This window comes from Felis catus, chromosome A2 (genome assembly GCF_018350175.1).
Source record: "Felis catus isolate Fca126 chromosome A2, F.catus_Fca126_mat1.0, whole genome shotgun sequence".
Taxonomy (NCBI): Eukaryota; Metazoa; Chordata; class Mammalia; order Carnivora; family Felidae; genus Felis; species Felis catus.
In genome coordinates this window covers 56,855,939-56,876,611 of record NC_058369.1, presented here as the reverse complement: position 1 = coordinate 56,876,611, position 20,673 = coordinate 56,855,939, and the positions used below count along the sequence as shown (strand labels likewise).

Sequence of the window (20,673 nt, the reverse complement as noted above, 5' to 3'; positions counted from 1 at the left end):
CCTCTGCGGTATGTCCCTCCGCCCTAGCCCCTTGGATGTTCTGTGATCTACGTAGGGAGCAGCTGCCAGTGTTCTCTCAGCTGGGGAGCTTGGGGGTGGCGGTGGTGTTTGCAGACGAGCCCAAGCTTTAGCGTCAGATTGTCTGGATTTCCACCCAGTGCTGCGACACACTCGCTTGTGTGACCTCCGGCGAGTCGTGGCACCAGTCGAAGCCTCAGTTTTCTCATCTCTGAGTTGGGGCTCCTGATCACGAAACAGAATTCTCATGATATTTTAAGGACATCAGCGACAGAAGCAGAGTCTATATGAAAGAGGTTTGGGGTAGGGTTAGAGATATCAGAGTTTTCAGAGCCCATTGCTTCCCTCGCCCTTATCAAAGAATGGAAGGTGGGGGCTAATGGCGGTACAGGCGGGGCCACAATCCTTGTCCCCTGTACTGCAGGTAAGGGCGAGGTGTGTAATAGGCGCTCACGTTCAGATCTGGAATTCTTTAAAGATTGAATGAATGAATGGATGGATGGATGAATGGGTGAATGCGTGCATGCAAGGGCTCCAACTAGTTTCCGGATTTGGATACACCTTTTTGCCACCCCTTGGCTGCACCTGGTCAGGGACCAGGGGCTGAGGACGGAAGTCCCACCTCCAGGAGCCTCGCCCGCAGAGGAGCCCCGCCCCAGAGCCGTAGCCACGCCTGTCTCCTAGCAACTGTAAACAGAAGTGCGCAGCTTCGACCCCCGGGCCTCCCAGCCTGGGCGGATCGACTTGCACCCTCCGAGCCTTCTCGCCTGGCGGCTGTGCAGCGGGTGTACGAGCTGGCTGACGCCAGGGTCTGAGCCCAGGGTGCTGTCCAGCGCATCGCGTCGCAGGTACCGAAGGTCCCCCCTGCCACCTGCCCGTCCTGCTGGGCATCCCTTTCTGAGCATATGCCCGAGTTCCTCCTCCCTGGATCCAGAGTTTGTGCCCTGAGCCCAGCACTCAGTGCCCATTCGTGTCTTGCCCCCGAGGAGGGGGGGTGGGGGTGGTTCCCGCCCTCTTTGACCTCACCAGGCCCTTGCACTGCCGTCCCCTGGCCCGGTTCGCCTGTCCCTACGTGGCAAACGCATACTGTGCTTTGACATTGCTCACCCGCGGCCCCACGGAGTGGAAACACCCGGTTCTCTCCCAGCTTCTCGGTTCTTAGGGAATTGCACTCACCTGGGGCTGGCTCTCCAGACGTGCCAATGATTGACTTGGCGAAAGGGGGAGGAGCTGGGGCTGGGGGAGGAGGGAGACTCAAGCTGGAGTCGGTGTTGCTTATCGTGAGTCCTGCAAGCCGTCATTCTCTGTGACTCACTGTTGCACGCCTACTGTGGGCCAGGCGGTGTTCCAGGCCTTGGCCCTTCACCCCAGACAGGACAAGGGAAAGGAAGGGAAGGAGAGGAAGGGTGGGTAATCCTGAAAGAGGCAGGGCTTGCCTCCGGGGAACAGAGGGTGGTGACAGCAGTGCCTTCATCGTCTTCCAGCCAGGAGTGCCGGGCCTGTGGGTGCTCTGTGGAATGTCCCTGCACGCCTGGGAGTGGGAAGATGAGGACAGGGCGAGCATGGGGCCCATGTCCTCCATGGGCAGCTTTTACCAGTCTGGCAGTGAGTGGGACACGGAGGAGTACCTGAAGGTCAGAACACAAGCCCGGGAGTCGGATTCCGACCACCCGTGTAGCAAGTCCTCACATGGGCCTGCCGACAGCTTCCAGTCTGATGTGCCCCAGGCTGTCCCCTGCAAGTTCGTCATCTCACTGGCCTTCCCGGTGACTGCTGGTAAGTGCTAGGGCAGAGTCCCAACACCCTCTGCAGAAAGGGGTGCGCCAATGACCTGCCCCCAGAAGTTTGGGGCCCCTGAGCTCCCTCTGTTGGCTTCCCCAAGTGATGTGGCCAATGCCAGCAGCAGGGATCAGAAAAACAGCTGCAATTTCAGGGGCCGACAGTGGGCCAGCAAGTAAGCGGTTACATGGGCTTCACGTGCTTACTCTTCTCAATAACCCTAAGAGGTAGGTGGTATTATTTCTACTTTTTGCAGATGAGTACATGGGGAAGAGGTGAAGGCATTGGTTCCCCTCAACTGGTTGTGTATCACCTAATTCCTTGTTGAAAATACAGATTCTCAGATGCATGGGATCCAGCTCTCTGGGTGTATAGGTGCATCAGTTGGTTTTTGCCGCACAAATGCGGTGTCACAAACCCAAACAACTCCACAAGTCGGGGGCTTCGAACAGGAATCCCTCGTTCTGGATGAGCAGGTGGGCGGGTCCAGGTGGGTCTCCCTGTAGTGGCTCTGCTCTGCTTCGTGCCCCTCTCACCCCTTCGTGCCCCTCTCACCCTCCTCCGGGACATGGGGTGGGGGCTAGCCAGACACATTCTCATTATGGGAAGGCACAGGCACACCAAGGGGGCAAGCCCGGACATCCAAGAACTCTTCAAGTCTTTGAGCACCTCCCACCTGCTAGCATTTTCTTGGCCAAAGCCAGTCACATGTTTGAACCCCAAGATTAGGGGCAGGGGCAGAGAAAAGAACTCCATGTTTTGAGATATATATATATATATATATATATATATATATATATATATATATATGTATATATATATATATATATATATATATATATATATATATATATATATATATATATGTATGTATTTTTTTTTCCCTACTTGGTCTCCCCCCCGCCCCGCCCCGGGTAGAAGATTAATTTCAGCTTCTCCTTTGTAGTTCTATCCATTGTTGCCTCAGATACTTTGGATGCTATTTGGTTAGATGTATATACCATGTTTAGAATTGACCTACGGTCTTGGTGACTCGAACTTTTTTTACTGCCAAGACCGCTGTGAGGCAGGCAAAGCAGGCAGGTGAAACATTTAAGGAGACACTCCCTTTCAGAGTCTCACGCTGCATTTTTGCACCCTGCCGACTGGTGCACAGCCTGTTCCTCTACCGGCCAGGGGGACCGGATCTGCATCTCAGCCTCCAAGCTGGGCGAGCAGCCCGGGGTGGGGGCGGGGGCAGGGGCAGCCTCCCACAGCCTCGGGCTCTTCCTTGCTTCCAGGGCACTGCAGGGTGGGGTCTGCTTTCTCGTGTGAGGTTCAACCAAGACTCCTGAAATCGTGTCTCCTAGGTCATAGAGGAAAACATACATGTTTTATTGAAAAACATAGGAAACACTCTCGAATGGACAAGCATGCTTCCAAGGCTCGCTGTTACTACCACATGGAGTATTTCCTTCTGCCGGATGATGGAGAGCCTAAAAAGATTGACATGGTGGTGTTTCCAACGGTGGCCAAATTGTTTCTGGATTCAGGAGTAAAGGTGGGTGTGTGTATGTGCATGCATCTCACATATACTCTAATACTGTACCAAGGGTGCTTGCTTCCCTGGAGCTTGCTAGAAATGCAGGATATTAAGTTCCCACCCCAGCCCTACTGAATGAGAATCCTCACTGACCTAATAATACGAGATACCCGACTTTCTGTTTAGGTATCTTTGTCAGGTAGCTTCTTTGGTGTTTTAAAAGTTTTTGCCCCTCTTACGATTTCTTTTTTGGGTACCCATGTGTGTGCACACCTGCTTGCCCGCGCACACACCCACCCTCCTGCCCGAGGCCTGGCTGTGGGTCAGTGCTTCGAAGTCACTGGAGAGGGTGCTATTTGCATGCAGGTAATTGCTTTGATTCTGGGTTCCCGAGGAACCCAGAGGTGTGACAGGGCCCAGGCTGGGACACCCATTTCCTGATGTGGGGTGGGAGCTGAGGGAGGGCCGGGCCCAGAAGGCAGACATGTGGAGAGCAGCATCCGGCTCTGGTCCCCGGAAGGGCGAGGCTGGCAGGGATGGGTAGTCGTGGGCTCTAAGCCTCCCAGCCTTGCACGCTTCAACCCCCTTGGTGTTCTTTTACACAGACGGTGAGGCCGTGGCAGGAAGGGGACAAAATCTGGGTGTCATGGACCCAAACTTTCAACATCAACATGACGAAGGAATTACTAAAGAAAATAAATGTTCACAAAATCACCTTGAAGGTCTGGGACACCAAGGACAAGGTTTCAAGAAAAGTCAGGTATTATCGGTTAAAGACTCCTGCATATTCAGAAGGCTCAGGATCTTTTGGTAAGTTGGGTGTTTGCGTTTTATTTGAAACGTTTCTACAGGCGTGTGGCTTCTCACTGTTTATAGGATAAAAGCCAGTGTTCCATCATTTACTTCGGGGAACATGTTACTTTGTGGACAAGCTTGGGAGTACCGCCCGGCAGAGCTGTGTCGGAGGGTGGACAGCATCTGTTTTGCATGTACACGGTCCCCACCTCCACCTCCGCCGCATTTCTGGACTTCCTGTCCCCAGGCAGCATGACCTGTGCAGTCCCCACTGGCCTGTCTTCTGGCCAAGTAATGGGTGTTCCCTGACCACACACACACACACACACACACACACACACACACACACACATGACACCAAGAAACAAAAGAGAAAACCTAAAAGTCCCACACCCCTGAGACAACCATGTTAACATTTTCGTATAGACCTTCTAGATTCTTACTTGGGTGAATATTCTCTCAAGGACCAGAAAGTGTCCTTTTGAGCTCATCTCCAAGGAGAGAGCCAGGAGAGTGGAAAGATCCAGGCTTTGAAGTTAGATAGCTGACTTCAACCTGTCTCCATGTTGACCTTGAGCAGCTTACTACTTCCGGTGGTTATATGCCCCTGAGGCAGGATGATGGGAGTGCCCCCCCACCCCGCAATAAAGAGGGTGTGTGTTGTCTATAAAGAATTTAAAAACTAGGGCGCCTGAGTGGCTCAGTCGGTTAAGCGTTTGATTCTTGATTTCGGCTCAGGTCGTGATCTCACAGTTGGTGGGATCGAGCCCTGTGAACGGGCTCTAGGCTCTGGCAGCACAGAACCTGAGATTCTCTCTCTCCCCCCTCTCTGCTCCTCCCCCGCTTGTGCTCCCTCTCTCTATCAAAATAAATAAATAAGCATTTAGCATCCTAAAATGCTACCAGTTAAACTCTGTGGCGGTAATCATAAGATGCATCCAGTTTTTAGAGACTTTGAAAGGTCGCGGCAGTGTGCGTCTGAGATTGGTCGGAGTACGGTCTGGAGCACTGATGGTGGTGGCTGCAGACAAGTACAGTTGTCCCCATTTTACAGGGAGCAATGGAGACCCACACCTGCTTGAAGGGCAAGGCAGTGCCGCAATCAGAACCCATTCTGTTTGTGACTGGAAAGCCTCTCCTTTCTCTGGGTTTCCAGGCTGCCTTCTTGAGGAGCCGGTCTGACATGGGGTGGGGGGGAGGGGCATTTCCGACTGTTCATCTTTCACTTTTATCTGGGGTTTCTTGCCCTCGGTGCTGTTGGCATTTTGGCCTGGATCATTCCGTGGGGACTGTCCTGAGACCTTGACCTGATAGATGCCAATAGTCTCCCTGTTGTGACAACCAAAAAAAAAATTTAATGTATATTTATTTTTGAGAGAGAGAGAGAGAGAGAGAGAGAGAGAGCGAGAGCGTGAGTGGGGTAAGGGGCAGAGAGAGAGGGAGACACAGAATCCGAAGCAGGTCCCAGGCTCTGAGCTGGAGCCCGATGGCGGGACTCCAACCCACCAACCATGGGGGGATCATGACCTGAGCCGAAGTTGGATGCTTAACCAACTGAGCCACCCAGGCACCCCATTTCACCTCTTTCTCGTAGCTTCCATTATCTCCATTCATTCATTCGCTCCCTCTGCTCATTCATTATTCCACACATGTTGGTTACTGCTACGTTCCTGCAGAGTCCTGTATTGATAGAAGTGAAAAACAGAGGGCCCATCTCCTTAGCTCGATGCCCTGAGCCCTGAGGGTAGCTCTGGCTTAATTAATAAGTGCCAGCTCTGTGATCACAGGAAAGTTACCATTAAGTGTCATATTCCCCATCTGTAAAGTAGTGCAAGTGGAAGTGCCTTCAAGTGAAATGTGATGATTAAATGGACCAACACAAGTCAAATCCTTAATGGTCTTATTTGGAAGAAGTCATTGCCAGTTGAAGTTTGAATTACCTGGTATTTTGAAGGAGCCCCCTAGGCAACTGCTGCTGGAAGACAGGGGTCCTGCCTGTCTTGTCCACTGCCCCATCTGCAGCACTAGGAGAGTGCCGTATGCACAGAAGGTGTTCAGTAAGTATTTCTGATTGACTGAGTCAATGATTCTCCTCCTGCATTCTAGAGGAAGTGAAAAATTTGGTTTTAAGTCAGAGAAGATTGTGTGAAGAGGGTGCACACATCAGAAAGGAGTGGAACCAGGAGCATGCACCAGAAAAAGCAGAAAAGGCAGGAAAACACATAAAGCCTTCGCATGGTGAGTGGAGATGACCTCCGTGGACAAACTGAGTGTAGGGCGATGGCAGAGAACGAGGTGGATGGGTGTTGCTGGTACTGTGCACGTGCACTGGTACCCTTCACGTGTATCAGCAACTCCTGCTGGTGCTGCTTCACCCTTGAAGCAAACAATGCTCTCAGGGCAGGAGTCACTTTCTGTTGTTGATCCTTTTTCTTTGTTTTATTTTTGTTTATTTTGTGACTTATACAATTTTTCTAACTGTAGGAGTTACACTTGTGGTTTTTTTTTTTTTTAAAGAATATTCAGTGAATATAGAAAAGTACAAAACAAGCAGGGAAAACAGTCTATAATTCCATCACCAGGAACAAGCAGTGTGATATTTTGGTTATTATATTATGGCAAATACCTTTGTTGTAAGTTGTTTTTTTTTTTTTCTTTTGCCTAGATGAGGTTGTTCCGGATTCCGAATTTTGTATTCTGAGATTAACCTGTCACCACATGCACTTTCCTGTTTACTTAAGAACTTTGCATAAACTCCATTTGTGGTGACTACATAATATATCAGCTGCTGGTAGCACTATACGTTTCTTAATCGTTCCCTGTAGGTGGAAACTTGGGGGTCTTGGAAGTGTTTTCAGTATTCTCTGATGTAAATGGTGCTGAAGCAGACAACTGAATAGACTTTCTTTCTCCCCCCCTCCATGGCATGTTATATAAGAAATCGGAGGCCTTGTCTTGCCTCCATTTGTCCAAATAACTGTAATTATTTACAATTACATTCACTCATTTACTCATTCATTATTAACTAATCTTTTTATGGAATGCTCACCACACACCAAGCCCTCTGTCTGGTGACTGGCATTGCAAAATCGGTCAAGGGTCCTCATTTCTTAATGAACTTGAATGGGACAAGAAGTCCATTTACTAATAAATATTATCCGATTCTCACTCAGCAGAGCCTGAAACTTTTTCCAAGAGGTCCGAGGAATATGAAAAGGCACTCCGAATGGATGATCTTGGCACAGTTCGGTAAGGATGGACCCATGTTATTTTGGGGAGTGGGAGTGGAACCCCCTCTTGTACTGGCCCTATAAACTCTCGCCAAGAGTTATGTGGGTTTTAGTAACTTCAGTTAAGTCGGAACTCATACAATCCAGGTGAAATTAAAGGAATAGAGAAAGGAATGGTTGTGTTTATGAGTGTAAACATGTACTGTACTTTTGCATGTGTAGTTTATCTCACTTAATCCTCATCATGGTCACTCTGTGAGGTGGTATTACTATCTCCATTGTCTTCACAAGCTAACAGAATGGTGGTAAAGCAATTTGCACAAAGCTTTAAAATTGGAATTCTTTGGAATCTTGGGAGTGTTGGTAAAGCCAGGACCCCATCCCATACCTTTGGATCACCAAGTCCACAGCCTTTCCTGCTGAGTGCAGTTGCTCTTGGAGCCTAAGAAGGATATGGAGAAGGAGATTCCTTGGATGCTGTGGGGACCAGGGTGGAGGCCCAGCTGGTGGCTTGAGAGAATAGGATGGGGAGAACCCAAGAGACCATGTCATTAAAAAATCTCAATTTTTAGGGGCGCTTCTGTGGCTCAATTGGTTGAGCATCCGACTTTGGCTCAGGTCATGGTATCATAGCTCGTGAGTTTGAGCCCTGCATCGGGCGGTCTCTGTGCTGACAGCTCAGAGCCTCGAGCCTGCTTTAGATTCTGCGTCTCCCTCTCTCTCTGCCCTTTTCCCACTCGTTCTGTCTCTCAAAAGTAAATAAAAACATTTTAAAAAATTTTTACAAAATCTTGATTTTTAAAAAATTGTTTTTTTGCATTGAATTTATGCGTTAATTTGGGAAGAATTGACATTTTTACATTGAGAAGTTCTCCTGTCCATGATCATGGTATACCTTTTCACCCAATTCAGTTCCTTCTTTATGATTTTTAATAGAGTTAAAAAATTTTTCTTCCTATAGATGTTGGATAATTCCTGTAAGCGAGTTCCTGGATGTTTTTAGAGTTTGGGTGCTTTTATAAAAAATATAATATTTTCCTTAATGTCTCTGGTTGGTTAGAAATTGATAGTACAAGTGTGGTCTGCAGAGCAACAGCATCAGCATTCCCGGGAACCTGTTAAAAATGTAGAATGTCAGGTCCACTCCAGGCTTACTGAACCCTAACCTGACTTACTTAACAGCATTTTCAGGTGATTCATATGCACAATGAAATTTATGAAGCATTGGTTAGAGAAATACAGTGTCATTTAAAAAAATCTGCTCACATTTGGTCCAGTAAATAGATTTGTAGGTCTGGTCCCTGATTTTTTTCACCTTCATTTATTTTTCTCTTTGTGAATTTTCTAGATGGAGTACCTCAAGAGAACCAACTGTTTATTTGGAGACAGCACCTGGGATGGAGATGAAGGAATTAATGGAGAGATCATTTAGCAGTTTAACAAACATAGTAGAAAAGCAAAAATTTCAAAGTAAGTTAGGATGGGATTTTGGAATTTTATAACGTAACTAGACTTGGAAGAATTATGAAATATTTCTTTTTTTTATATATTTTAGAGAGTGAGTGCACATGAGTGGGGGAGGGGCAGAAGGAGAGGGAGAGAGAGAAAATCTTAAGCAGGCTTCATGCCCAGTATGGAGCCCAACATGGGGCTCGATCCCACGACCCTGGGATCATGACCTGAGCCAAAATCAAGAGTCGGATGCTCAACTGACTGAGCCAACCAGGCACCCGGGATTATGAAATATTTTAAATTCAGAATACTTCAGAAAGATTCTTTGATATCTGACCAAATGTGACTCAAAAGTAAAAGAATACTACATACACATTCAACTTACCCCATTCTATCTCACCTCAACCAGCCATCCCTACCACCCCATCCATCCATTCCAACCGACCTCATCCCATTCAGTTACCTGCGTGATCCCACCCATCCACACTGCATCCCCCTTCCACTCCACCAGTGTTTCTGTGCTCCTGATTCATGGTGTCATGAACATAGGAAGCATGAAAATCTCTAATGTTGATGGAGACTTTTTAATAAATAATGATAGTCCTATGTGATAGATGCTGTGGTAGGGTAGGTAGGCATGTTGGGGAAGCACAAAAGAGTTGGGGTTATGGAAATAATCTTGGAAGATAAGTTATTTGCTTCTTATGGTGGAATAAGGGAAATAGCATTCTAGGTTACAGGAACTGCTCATGCAGATGCTTGTAATCTTAGTGACAGACAAGAGGCAAAGTGTTGTCAGAAGCCACTAAGTGGACCTGTTCATTCTTGACCTTGTTCTCCTCACCAGTTTTTCCGTAAGCAGTTGGGTTTCCAGTATGAGGTGGAATATTCTAGAGCTGATGCACTTGCTACTTCTGGGATGGCCTACTTCCTGTTTGTTCAGCTGTAACTGCTACAGATCATTTCCTTAACTCTCTATCAATTAATCTGCTTTTCCTGGTTCGCATTCAACACTCTGAAGCTGGGGGAAGAAGTGGCTGCTTGAGTCGGCTCTCTGCCAGGCGTCAGAAACACAGTTGTTCATGTTCCTATTTTTAAGGCCCTAAAAGTCTAGTCAACACTTTCACATCGGAACACCTTCAACTCTGAGTTTTCTCTTTTTCAGATTAAAGAGGCTTGCTCAAAAAAAAAAAAATTTTTTTTAACGTTTATTCATTTTTGAGAGACAGAGCAGGGAGGGGCAGAGGGAGAGGGAGAAACAGAATCCAAAGCAGGCTCCAGGCTCTGAGCCCGATGCAGGGCTTGAACTCACGAGCCGTGAGATCATGACCTGAGCTGAAGTCGGATGCCTAACCAGCTGAGCCACCCAGGTGCCCCTAAAGAGACTTGCTTTTTAAGAAAATATATTTATTTATTTATTTTGAGAGAGTGTGAGAGAGCTCTCCTATGGGCAGGGGAGGGGCAGAGAGAGAGGGGGAGAGAGAATCACAAGCAGGCTCCATGTTGTTAATGCAGAACCTGATATGGGGCTTGATCCCATGAACCATGAGATCATGACCTGAGCCAAAATCAAGGGTTGGCCACTTAATCTACTGAGCCACCCAGGTGCCCCTTAACAGCCTTGCTTTTGAAAAATATTCTTTAAGCATTTTAATGAGCTTTTCACACCCTCCTTTTTACTTTGTAAAAGTACACAGTAAAATACAACCACAGCTTTCTTGAGAAAGAAAAGTTTACAGATAGTTTGTCTCCTTTACACCCTGTGCTTTTAAGAAGCATACCCTGTCCTGCAGATAAATTGATGTGACCCTTCCCTGCCACCCCTTTCTTTCTGACACATTCATACAACATTGTATTGATTTTTATTTTTGTGAGTCACAGAACTGATTTCATACTGTACATATCTTCCTGCAGCCTGCTCTTTGCATTCAGCTTGATTTCTGAGATATTCGTGTCTGTGTACCTAAGTCCAGCTCCTTCCTTGGAACTTCTGTAGAATACCCCGTTAGATGGATGTGCCATCCTTCACCCATGCAGTCCCTACTGAGGGACATTTGAGTTGTCTCCAGTTTCCTGCTGTCACCAGTGCTTTGACAGCGAGCACTCTTGGGTAGGTCTCCATGTGCCTGTGCCAGAGAGTCTAGGGCATTTGCCCAGAGGGATCACAGGGCATGGGAAATGCACGTTGACCTCCTCAGGAGGTATTCAGGTTTATTACTCTCTGGGTGGTACCAGTTTGCTCTCTGGACAGAAGTCCTGAGAATTCCAGTTTTTCCATGTCATCAGCCGTGCTTGGTGCACTCAGGGCCTTATTTCCTGATTCCCAGTGGGGTTGAGAACATCTCATGTGCCTATTTGGTCACCGTCTTATGTGATTTGGCTATTGTGATTTCTTTGCTTATTTTTCTGTTGGGTTTTATATTTTTTTCCTAGCGATGGGTAAGCTTTATTTCTGACATCTTCTGGATAATTATGCATTGTCAGTTACATGCACTATAAACATCACAGCCTGCAGTCTGCAATTTACCCTGTTACTTTTTGTGTGCTGTTTTGTTTTGCACACCCTTTATTTGACTATTCCTTTCTAGTTTGTACTTTTGGTAATGTTTAAGAAATCCTTCCTTGGGGTGCCTGGGTGGTTCAATTGGTTAAGTGGCCAACTTCGGCTCAGGTCACGATCTCACGGTCTGTGAGTTCGAGCCCTGCGTCGGGCTCTGTGCTGACAGCTCAGACCCTGGAGCCTGCTTCGGATTCTGGGTCTCCCTCTCTCTCTGCCCCTCCCCTGCTCACACTCTACTCTGTCTCTCTGTTTCAAAAATGAATTGGAAAAATAAAATAAAATCATTTCTCATCCAGATGTCAATAGAGTCTTCTCTGTATTCTCCAAATGAGTTTGAAGTTTTTGTTTTCTATCATTAGTCTGCAATTCATTTTGCATATGGCATGAGATGCCTGATAATTTCATCTGCCTCCGAATGGATAGTCAATATAATTAACCGACTGATCCATCCTTTCCTGCGATCTGAAATGCCACCTCTGGCATCTATTAAGTCCCTCTATGCTAGCAGATGTATTTCTGGGCTTTCTAAGTTCTGTTCCCTTGGTCGTTATATCACGGAACAAATAGCTCATGGTTTTAATTACCATAGAAATATATGTTTTATTGTCTCCTTTTTAATCCCTGGATCTGAGCTTGGCACAGAGCTGAGTATTTTATGTACCTTTGCTCATTTCCTCTTCTCAACACCCTACAGGGTAAGCACTATAGCTCCCATTCTACAGATTCTACAGATCGAGGCTCAGAGTGGTTACGGAGGGGGAGACCTGGTTCTGGAACTTTGGTGGTTCAACTCCGAAGCCCAAACCTCAACCCTACACTGTGGTTAAGGGCTGACTTGGGGGAGAACTTTGGTATGTGATGGTGCTGTGGTCATCATCCAATCTTAGCCCCCTTCTGACCACGTTCTTGGGTAGGAGAGTCTAGGAGGTCACATTCTTCCTGAGTGTAACTGATAACTGGTCTGCTATCTACATTTAGACACCTCTTCTGGTTGCTGGGGAACAGCAGTACCAAGGACAGCCTCTGCCTTCAAGGATCTTCCAGAACCTACCTACCTACCTTTCTTTCTTTCTTTCTTTCTTTCTTTCTTTCTTTCTTTCTTTCTTTCTTTCTTTCTTTCTTTCTTTCATGTTTATTTATTTTTGAGAGAGAGACAGAATATGAGTGCAGGAGGGGCAGAGAGAAAGGGAGACACAGAATCCAAAGCAGGCTCCAGGCTCTGAGCTGTCAGCACAGAGCCCGATGCGGGGCTCAAACCCATGAACTGCGAGATCACAACCCGAGCTGAAGTTGATGCTTAACCAACTGAGCCACCCAGACGCCCCTGTTCCAGAACCTTTCCGAATCTCTGCAGCGTGTAAGAATTCATATATGGTAGCTTGGATACATGCTCCTCTTAACACTGATTTCCTTCCTTTGATTTTACAGGTAAAAGGAAAGAGTCAGAGGTGAAAAAGAAGAGCCAGAAGAGAAAGAGGAAATCTCGAGTGGAAGACAGTGACTCCAAGGGGGCAGGAAACTGGAAGCACGGAGCTTTCTCTACCGAACTGGTGCTGATGCCGCTCCTCGCAGGTAGTTACACCTGTTCCCAGCAGTTCTTAGTTGTCTGGTCCCACGTGGCTAGAATGTCCATAAACAGGATGCTTGCATTGACCAAGCCTCTCCTCTGCCACCTACTTCCATGCTCACAGCCATTTCAGCAAAATGGAGGTGTCTCCATCACACAGAGGAGGAAAAAGAGGCGCAGAGAGGTCAGCCGGGTTGTCCGAGATCACACCAGCAAGTAAAGGCGAGGCCAGGATTGGAACTCAGGTCTGAGTCCAAAGAAACCTGTGAGAATAACTGCCCTGATTTTGTTTTCTAAATAGGATGCTGCTTTTTATAAACGCCTTCCCGCAGAGTTTTACAAAAACATCTAGTAAAGGAAATGAGGAAAAGGAACCAGTGTTCCTGGCCCATCATTTACTGCTCATGGCAAACTCTGATCCTCCCGGTGAACTTGTAGCTGTGGTGTTGGGCTCGCTCTCCTTTATTCTGTGAGGGACCAAAACTCAGAGAAGTCAGAGCAACCTACTTGAGGTCACAGAGCTCAGTGGCAGGACAGGGGTTTCATTCTTCTGCTTTGTAAGATCTATCACAATTTAGAAATGAGGCTTTCTCTGGCTTAAATAATAAATAGTAGGCATGTTATATCCATAGGTTGTGCTCATGGAAAGCTCAGAATATATTTTGGGTAACATTATGTGACTTCGTTTCTGAAATAGTATATGGGGGGAAACCCTTCTCTTTTAGAGAAGGTAATTTTCGAGACTAATTCATTGTAAATTTTTTTTGGCCATCAGGGTAAATGTGCGCCCTCTACTGGCCAATCTTCAGAAATTTAGGCTTCCGTCTTGGGATGGAATCCACCTTTGCAGCTGCTTGGGGTTTTACCTCCTAAAGTCAGTGTCGAGTGACTGGAAAATCATTTCTCACAGGCTCTTGGGTTGATATTGATACAGTTTGAGGAAATACCTTTAACTTTTTAGTTTTTACTTTTAGTTATTTAAAAAAATTTTTTTTAACATTTATTTATTTTTGAGAGAGAGAGAGTGTGTGAATGGAGGAGGGGCAGAGAGAGGAGTGGACACAGAATCCAAAGCAGGCTCCTGGCTCTGAGCTGTCAGCACAGAGCCTGACGTGGGGCTTGAACTCACGAACTGTGAGATCATGACCTGAACTGAAGCTGAATGCTTAACTGACTGAGCCACCCAGGTGCCCCTATATGTTTTTTTTTTTTTTTTTGGCCATAAAATAATAGCATAAGACTATTCCAAGACCAGCATGATAATTTTTGGTAATCATCTTCAATTTCAAATTAGGCCATAGGCTTTGCATCCCTGAGTGATAAATGCTGGTTGGCTAGTAACACATTAAGATTCTAGAAAGATTCTGTGTTTGGAATGAGCTTTTAACTTTCTATTATTGCATAGCGGAGGGGCCAAGCGTAGCCAGGCAGGACTGGCTTGGACATGGGTTCTGCCACTTATGGGCCAGGAGACTTCGGATGGCGTCTCACCGTTTCTGGACCTCGGTTTCTCTATCTACAAAGCAGACATTATGGCGGCCACACCGGGCTGTTCTCAGGATCAAATGGCATGAATGCAGGCTCAGGTCTGGCCGTTTCGGTGCACACACTGTGTGGCGTTCATTCGCCCGCTCCTTTTCTCTCCTCGGCTTGGGCACGTGTGCCTCCCCCCACTCCACCCCCCACAGTGTGAGAATGTATTTTCGTTGTCACAGGTGGGAGCAGAGCGTTAGAGGGTTGCTGCTAACTGCCCCACGATACACAGGACGGTCCCCACAACAGAGAACTCTCTGTCCTCAAGTGTCTGTGGTTTTGAGGTTGGGAAACCCTACCCTGGATTTATGGCTCTCCCTGCCCTAAATTTCTGAATGATGATTTGAGTGCATGTTTGCACGGGAGATTTCTTCTAAACTGGGCAGTCTTTTTCTACGAAGAGGCTTGCAAAGTTTTAGAACACAAATCATAATTAGTTATGGCCTTAATGAGTCAGCTCCGTTGAAAAGAGAGATATGGGAGCACTGAGGGCTGCTCCCCTGGAGCTGCACACGGCCCCACGCTCACGGCCTGTGCACATGGCCAGACACGCTGGGCCCATAACTTGTTTTGGAAGTGACTACTCTTTTCTTTCTTTACTCTTTGTTTTTTTTTTTTTTTTTAACGTTTGTTTATTTTTGAGGAGGGGGAGGGGCGGCGAGAGATGGAGACAGAGGGTCTGAAAAGGGCTCTGTGCTGACAGTAGAGAGACGATGCGGGGCTCGCACTCACACACCGTGAGATCGTGATCTGAGCCCAAGTCAGAAGCCTAAATGACTGAGCCACCCAGGGGCTCCTGGAAGTGACTCCTCTTTCTGAGTGTGACTGACCGGGTTTTTGTGTGCCCTGGAAACGCATTTACAAGTGTCGTGAAAGGAATAGAACTGATTTTTTTGAGCACCCACTGTATGCTGGGTGGTATCCCCAGCACCTTCACATATATGAGCCCTCTTGACCCTCCTGACCAAGAAAGCTGGGGTCTGTGCCTGTTTTGCCCGTGAGGACATGAAGCCTCAAAGAACCTATGCTTGTACCTCTCATGAGTGCTGAGAATCGAATCCGGGATTTAAGCCTAGGCCTCTCTGCTTGTTAAATTGGAGGATTTCCCTCTTCCCCTCCCCTCGCCCCCCACCCCGGTATGTCTCCACCTGGTAAAATGTAGGGACGCCTTTTGCAAGAACATATTCTCACTGCTACCCGTGTGCCACGCGGTGGCTCAGTTCACCCACCCTTTTCCCTAGTTGCGCCATTGCGCAGCCATTGGGGAAGGGGCGCCATGCTCGATCAGGTACCAGTTATATTCTACGTCAGCATCTAGGCTTTTCTCACTGGACTGCAACAGTGAAAGTGGCACCACTGGGCCCCGTAACAGAGACATTGACATTATGTGTTGTGTTCTAAAATAATTGCCTGGAGCAGCAGTCTCTAGTGGAGCTTTCTGCAGTGATGGAAATGTTCTGTATCCGTGGTGTCCAGGCCAGTGGCTCCTAGCTACACGTGGCCACTTGAACATTTGCAATGTGACTTGTGTGATGAAGGAACTGCGTTTTAAATTATATTTAAGTTTAAATTTCAGCAGCCACAAATGGCCTGAGAAGTTATTTATTTATTTATTTTAACACTTACTCATTTTTGAGAGACAGTGAGTGGGGGAGGGGCAGAGAGAGAGGGAGACACAGAACCCGATGCAGGCTCCAGGCTCCAAGCAGTCAGCACAGAACCTGACGCGAGGCTCGAACCCACAAACGGCAAGATCATGACCTGAGCCGAAGTTGGTCGCTCAACCAACTGAGCCACTCAAGCGCCCCAGCCTGAGAAGTTCTTAAAAACCCTAGTGTGGAGGCTACGTCCCAGACCAAGTACATGAGACTGCTTGAAGGTACCCAAACATTGGTATTCCTGTAGATGATTCAGGAAATGCTGATATTACAAGGTGACGATCAAGATTAAATCACAACAAGTAAATTCTCTTAGGAGACCTATGGGACCTCAGTTTGAGAAACTGACATATACTATGCTGCCCGTAGGTGTTTGCCAATTCGCTTTTTTTTTCTTTTAAGTTTTCTTCTTTTAGTTGCGATTTATCATTGGCTTTTGTCAGGTTGCCCGATCTCTCTGTATTTGTGGTGAGGCTTTCAAGAGTAACAGTCTAACGCTCTGTGTATGTCCCTCCTAGGATGGCAAACTGTCATGAGTTGTGGCTGTTGGAAGTCTGCCAGCATTTTAGATTGTTATTTGAGTTTTAAAACAGAAGTTCCTATCATGACTGAGGAGCAAAAGCAGGATTTAAACCCTTTGACCATAAAGATCAAGTGTGTTTCCTGCCTTCCATCACAACCTGTGCCAATCCATGAACTAGAGGTAAGAGTGAGCCAGAAAAACGGACTTGAGAGCTCTTTTTCCCATCCAGTTGTCCGTGTCATCTCTACTCCCCCACCGTGACCTTATGTGAGATGTATAATCATTTAGGATCTCATAGCAAGATATGAGAGAGATTAGGTTCCTGGGATTAAGAGCTACCAACTGTTGATGTCTCCCCACTGCACCACAGGTGTCCTTCAAGTGCAGGTAGTGATCCTCCCTTCAGATCCCACCCGCCAGGCTTCGTGAATACAGTAACAGCACTCACCTAGATGCTCACTCATTTTGAACCAACCAGGTTTAGCACTGATGTCTATCCTGGGAGTTCCCTTTTTCCTTTCTTGGTGGGATCCTTGTTTCCTGGATTCTGTCTTCCTCTTGATTTGTTTGCTTTCTGGTTTTGCTGCTGGAAGACATCTTCCTGTAGATTCTTGAGAACAGGTTAATGAGAGGTGATTGTTTTGAGGTCTCATGTTCTGAAAATATCTTTATTCTACCCTTACACTTGATTTATAGTTTAGCTAGGCATAGAATTCTAATTTTCCTTCAGAGTTTTGAAGGCATTGTTCTGCCATCTTTTATGTTCCATTTGAACCTTTGTATGTGCTTTGAATGTGTTTTTTTTTTTTAATATTTATTTAGTTTTGACAGAGAGAAAGAGACAGAGCATGAGCCAGGGAGGGGCCGAGAGAGAGGAAGACACAGAATCTGAAGCAGACTCCAGGCTCTGAGCTGTCAGCACAGAGCCCGATGTGGGGCTCGAACTCACAGACTGTGAGATCATGACCTGAGCCAAAGTCAGACACTCAACCGGCTGAGCCACCCAGGCGCCCCTGAATTTGTGTTGTTGTTGTTGTTGTTGTTGTTAACTTAGAATCTTTTTCTTGTCTTCTGAAACTGATTAATTATGTATCTTAGCTTGGGCATATCCACATCTGTGCATTATACTTTTATTTTGAAATAAAAGTTCAGATGAAGTTACAACTGTAGTATAGAGAGATCCTATGTAGGCTTTGCCCAGTTTTTTTCATGTTTATTATTTATTTTTGAGAGAGAGAGAGGGAGGGAGAGAACAAGTGGGGGAAGGGCAGAGAGAGAGGGAGACACAGAATCTGAAGCAGGCTCCAGGCTCTGAGCTGTCAGCACAGAGCATGATGTGGGGCTTGAACCCATGAATTGTGAGATCATGACCTGAGGTGAAGTTAGATGCTAACCAACTGTCATCCAGGTACCCCGTCCAGTTTTTTTCCAGTGGTTATATCTTATATAACTATAGTGTAATATCAAAATCAAGATATTGATAAATGTGTGTGTAGTTCTATGCCATTTTATCTTTTGTGTAGATTTATGTAACTGTCATTGCACTCAAGATACAGAATTACTATATCACCACAAAGATCTCTCATGCTCTCCCTTTATGGTCACAACCACTTCTTAACCTCCCACCACCCCTAACCACTAACGTGTTTTCCATCTCTATAATTTTGTCAATTTGAGAATGTTATTTTTGTGGGTTGAATTGTGTTCCCTCAAAAAGATATGTTGAACACCTAACTGCTAGCAACTCAGAATGTGACTTTATTTGGAAATTGGGCCTTTACAGAGGTAATCAAATTAAAATGAGGTCTTGAGGATGGGCCCTAATCCAATATGACTGCTGTCCTTATAAAATTTGGATGTAGAGACATAGAGGTAAGACTATATGAAGAGATATTGGGAGAATGCTATGTGAAGAGTAGAGTTATGCTGTCACAAGCCAGGAAGTGTGTCAGGCTACCAGAAACTGGAGGAGGCTGGGAAGAATCTTTCCTTAGCATCTTTAGAGGGAGCATGGCCTTCTTGACACCATGCTTTTGCACTTGTAGCCTCCAGAACTGTGAGACAATGAATTTCTGTTGTGCTAAACCACCCAGTTTGTGGTAATTTATTATGGCAGCCCTGGGAAACGAACAGTTATATAAATGGAAACATCCAGTGCATGACATTTTGAGATATGCTCCCCTTCTTCAGCATAATGCCCTTGCATTTAGTGCAGTTTTTTTTTTTAATTCACTAGCTCTTCTAATTGGTTTATTTAGACCATTTACATTTAGTGTAATTATTGATATTTTAGAGATTAGGTCTGCCATTTTAATATTTGCTTTCTGTTTCTTTGTTTTCTTGCCTTCTGGTGGGTTATTTGAAAGCTTTCTAGAACTCTATTTTGATTATCTACAGCATTTTTGAATGCATCTCTTTATATAGGTTTTTAGTGGTTACTACAGGAATTACATTATGCATACCTAGCTTATCACAGCCTACTGGTGTCAACATATTTCCAGTTTGAGTGAAATGTAGAAACCTTACCTTTCATCAAATCTGTTTACCCTATCTCATTTACAGTTGTCTTAAATATTTCCTCTACATAGGCTGAGAACCACATCAGATGATGTTATACTTTTTTTTTTAATTTATTTTTTAAAACTCAAGTTAGTTAACATACAGTGTAGTATTGGGTTCAGGAGTAGAACCCAGTGATTCATCACTTATGTATTACACCCAGTGTTCATCCCAACAAGGGCTCTCCTTAATGCCCATCACCCATTTAGCCCATCCCCCCATCCACCTTCCCTCTGACAATCCCCAGTCCGTTCTCTGTATTTAAGAGCCTCCTATGGTTTGCCTCCCTCCCTGTTTTTATCTTATTTTTCCTTCCCTTACTCTGTGTTCCTCTGTGTTTCTTAAATTCCATATAAGTGAAATCATGTGATATTTGTCTTTCTCTGCCTGACTTATTTTGCTTAGCATAAGCAAAAACTCTAGCTCCATCCACATTGTTGCAAATGGCGAGATTTCATTCTTTTTGATGTGGAATAGTATTCCATTGTATATGTATACACACCACAGGATGATATTATACTTTTTGATTCATTGTCAAACATAATTTAGAAAACTCAAGAGGAGAAGAAAAGTGTATTTATCTATAGGTTTGCTCTTTTTAGTGTTCTTTTTCCTTTTTGATGTTCCAAGATTTAAAAACAATATTTCTGTTTCAAGAAATTCCTTTAGTAATTCTTTTAGGGTAGATCTGATAACAACAAATTCTCTTAGTTTCTCTTTGTCTGAGCATGTCTATTTCTCCTCTATTCCTGAAGGCTAACTTCACTTGATTTAGAATTGGGGGTTGAGCATTTGAAAGAAGTTGTGCCACTTCCTTTTGACCTGTATGGTTTTTTGGTAAGAAATCAACTGTCTTTCCCAATAGGCTGGGTGGCATTTATTACTTGTAGCTTTCAACTTTTTTTTTTTCTTTGTCTCTGGTTTTCAGAAGTTTGACTCGGTGTGTATTTCTTTGGGTTTATCCTATGGATTCACTCAGTTTATGGAAATTTTAGTCTTACATCTTTTGCCAAATTTGGGGAAATTCCAGCTATTATTTCATTATTTTTTCCTTTTAAAATTTTTATTTATTTTCGGGGCGCCTGGGTGGCACAGTCGGTTAAGCGTCCGACTTCAGCCAGGTCACGATCTCGCGGTCCGTGAGTTTGAGCCCCGCGTCAGGCTCTGGGCTGATGGCTCAGAGCCTGGAGCCTGTTTCCGATTCTGTGTCTCCCTCCCTCTCTGCCCCTCCCCCCGTTCATGCTCTGTCTCTCTCTGTCCCAAAAATAAATAAACGAAAAAAAAATTAAAAAAAAATTTTTTTTTAATTTAAATTCTAGTTAGTTAACAGTGCAGTATTGGTTTCAGGAGTAGAATTCAGTGATTAATCACTTACGTACAACAACCAGTGCTCATCATAACTAGTGCCCTCCTTACTACCTGTATAACCTACTCCCCACCCACCTCCCTCCAACAACCCTCAGTTCTCTATCTTTAA

At 45.6% G+C, this 20,673-nt stretch overlaps 1 protein-coding gene across 17 annotated transcripts in view; it reads left to right on the top strand.

Annotated features, from left to right (window-relative positions):
* The window catches only part of CFAP92 (cilia and flagella associated protein 92 (putative)), an 82,496-nt gene that overhangs the window by 10,123 nt on the left and 51,700 nt on the right, over nt 1-20,673 (top strand). For 12 of the 17 annotated variants that reach the window (XM_019825137.3, XM_011280234.4, XM_045052008.1 and 9 more), the window contains 9 exons: nt 612-866; nt 1,503-1,794; nt 3,147-3,337; nt 3,925-4,129; nt 6,221-6,352; nt 7,288-7,363; nt 8,693-8,814; nt 12,785-12,928; nt 16,633-16,817. In XM_019825137.3, the coding sequence (XP_019680696.2) occupies nt 1,536-1,794; nt 3,147-3,337; nt 3,925-4,129; nt 6,221-6,352; nt 7,288-7,363; nt 8,693-8,814; nt 12,785-12,928; nt 16,633-16,817 (1,314 nt within the window). In that variant the 5' untranslated portion in view covers nt 612-866; nt 1,503-1,535. Of the gene's footprint in view, nt 1-611; nt 867-1,502; nt 1,795-3,146; nt 3,338-3,924; nt 4,130-6,220; nt 6,353-7,287; nt 7,364-8,692; nt 8,815-12,784; nt 12,929-13,047; nt 13,960-16,632; nt 16,818-20,673 lie in introns of those variants that run through there. The other 5 variants (XM_023250068.2, XR_006593985.1, XR_006593986.1 and 2 more) reach the window with 3 other exon arrangements.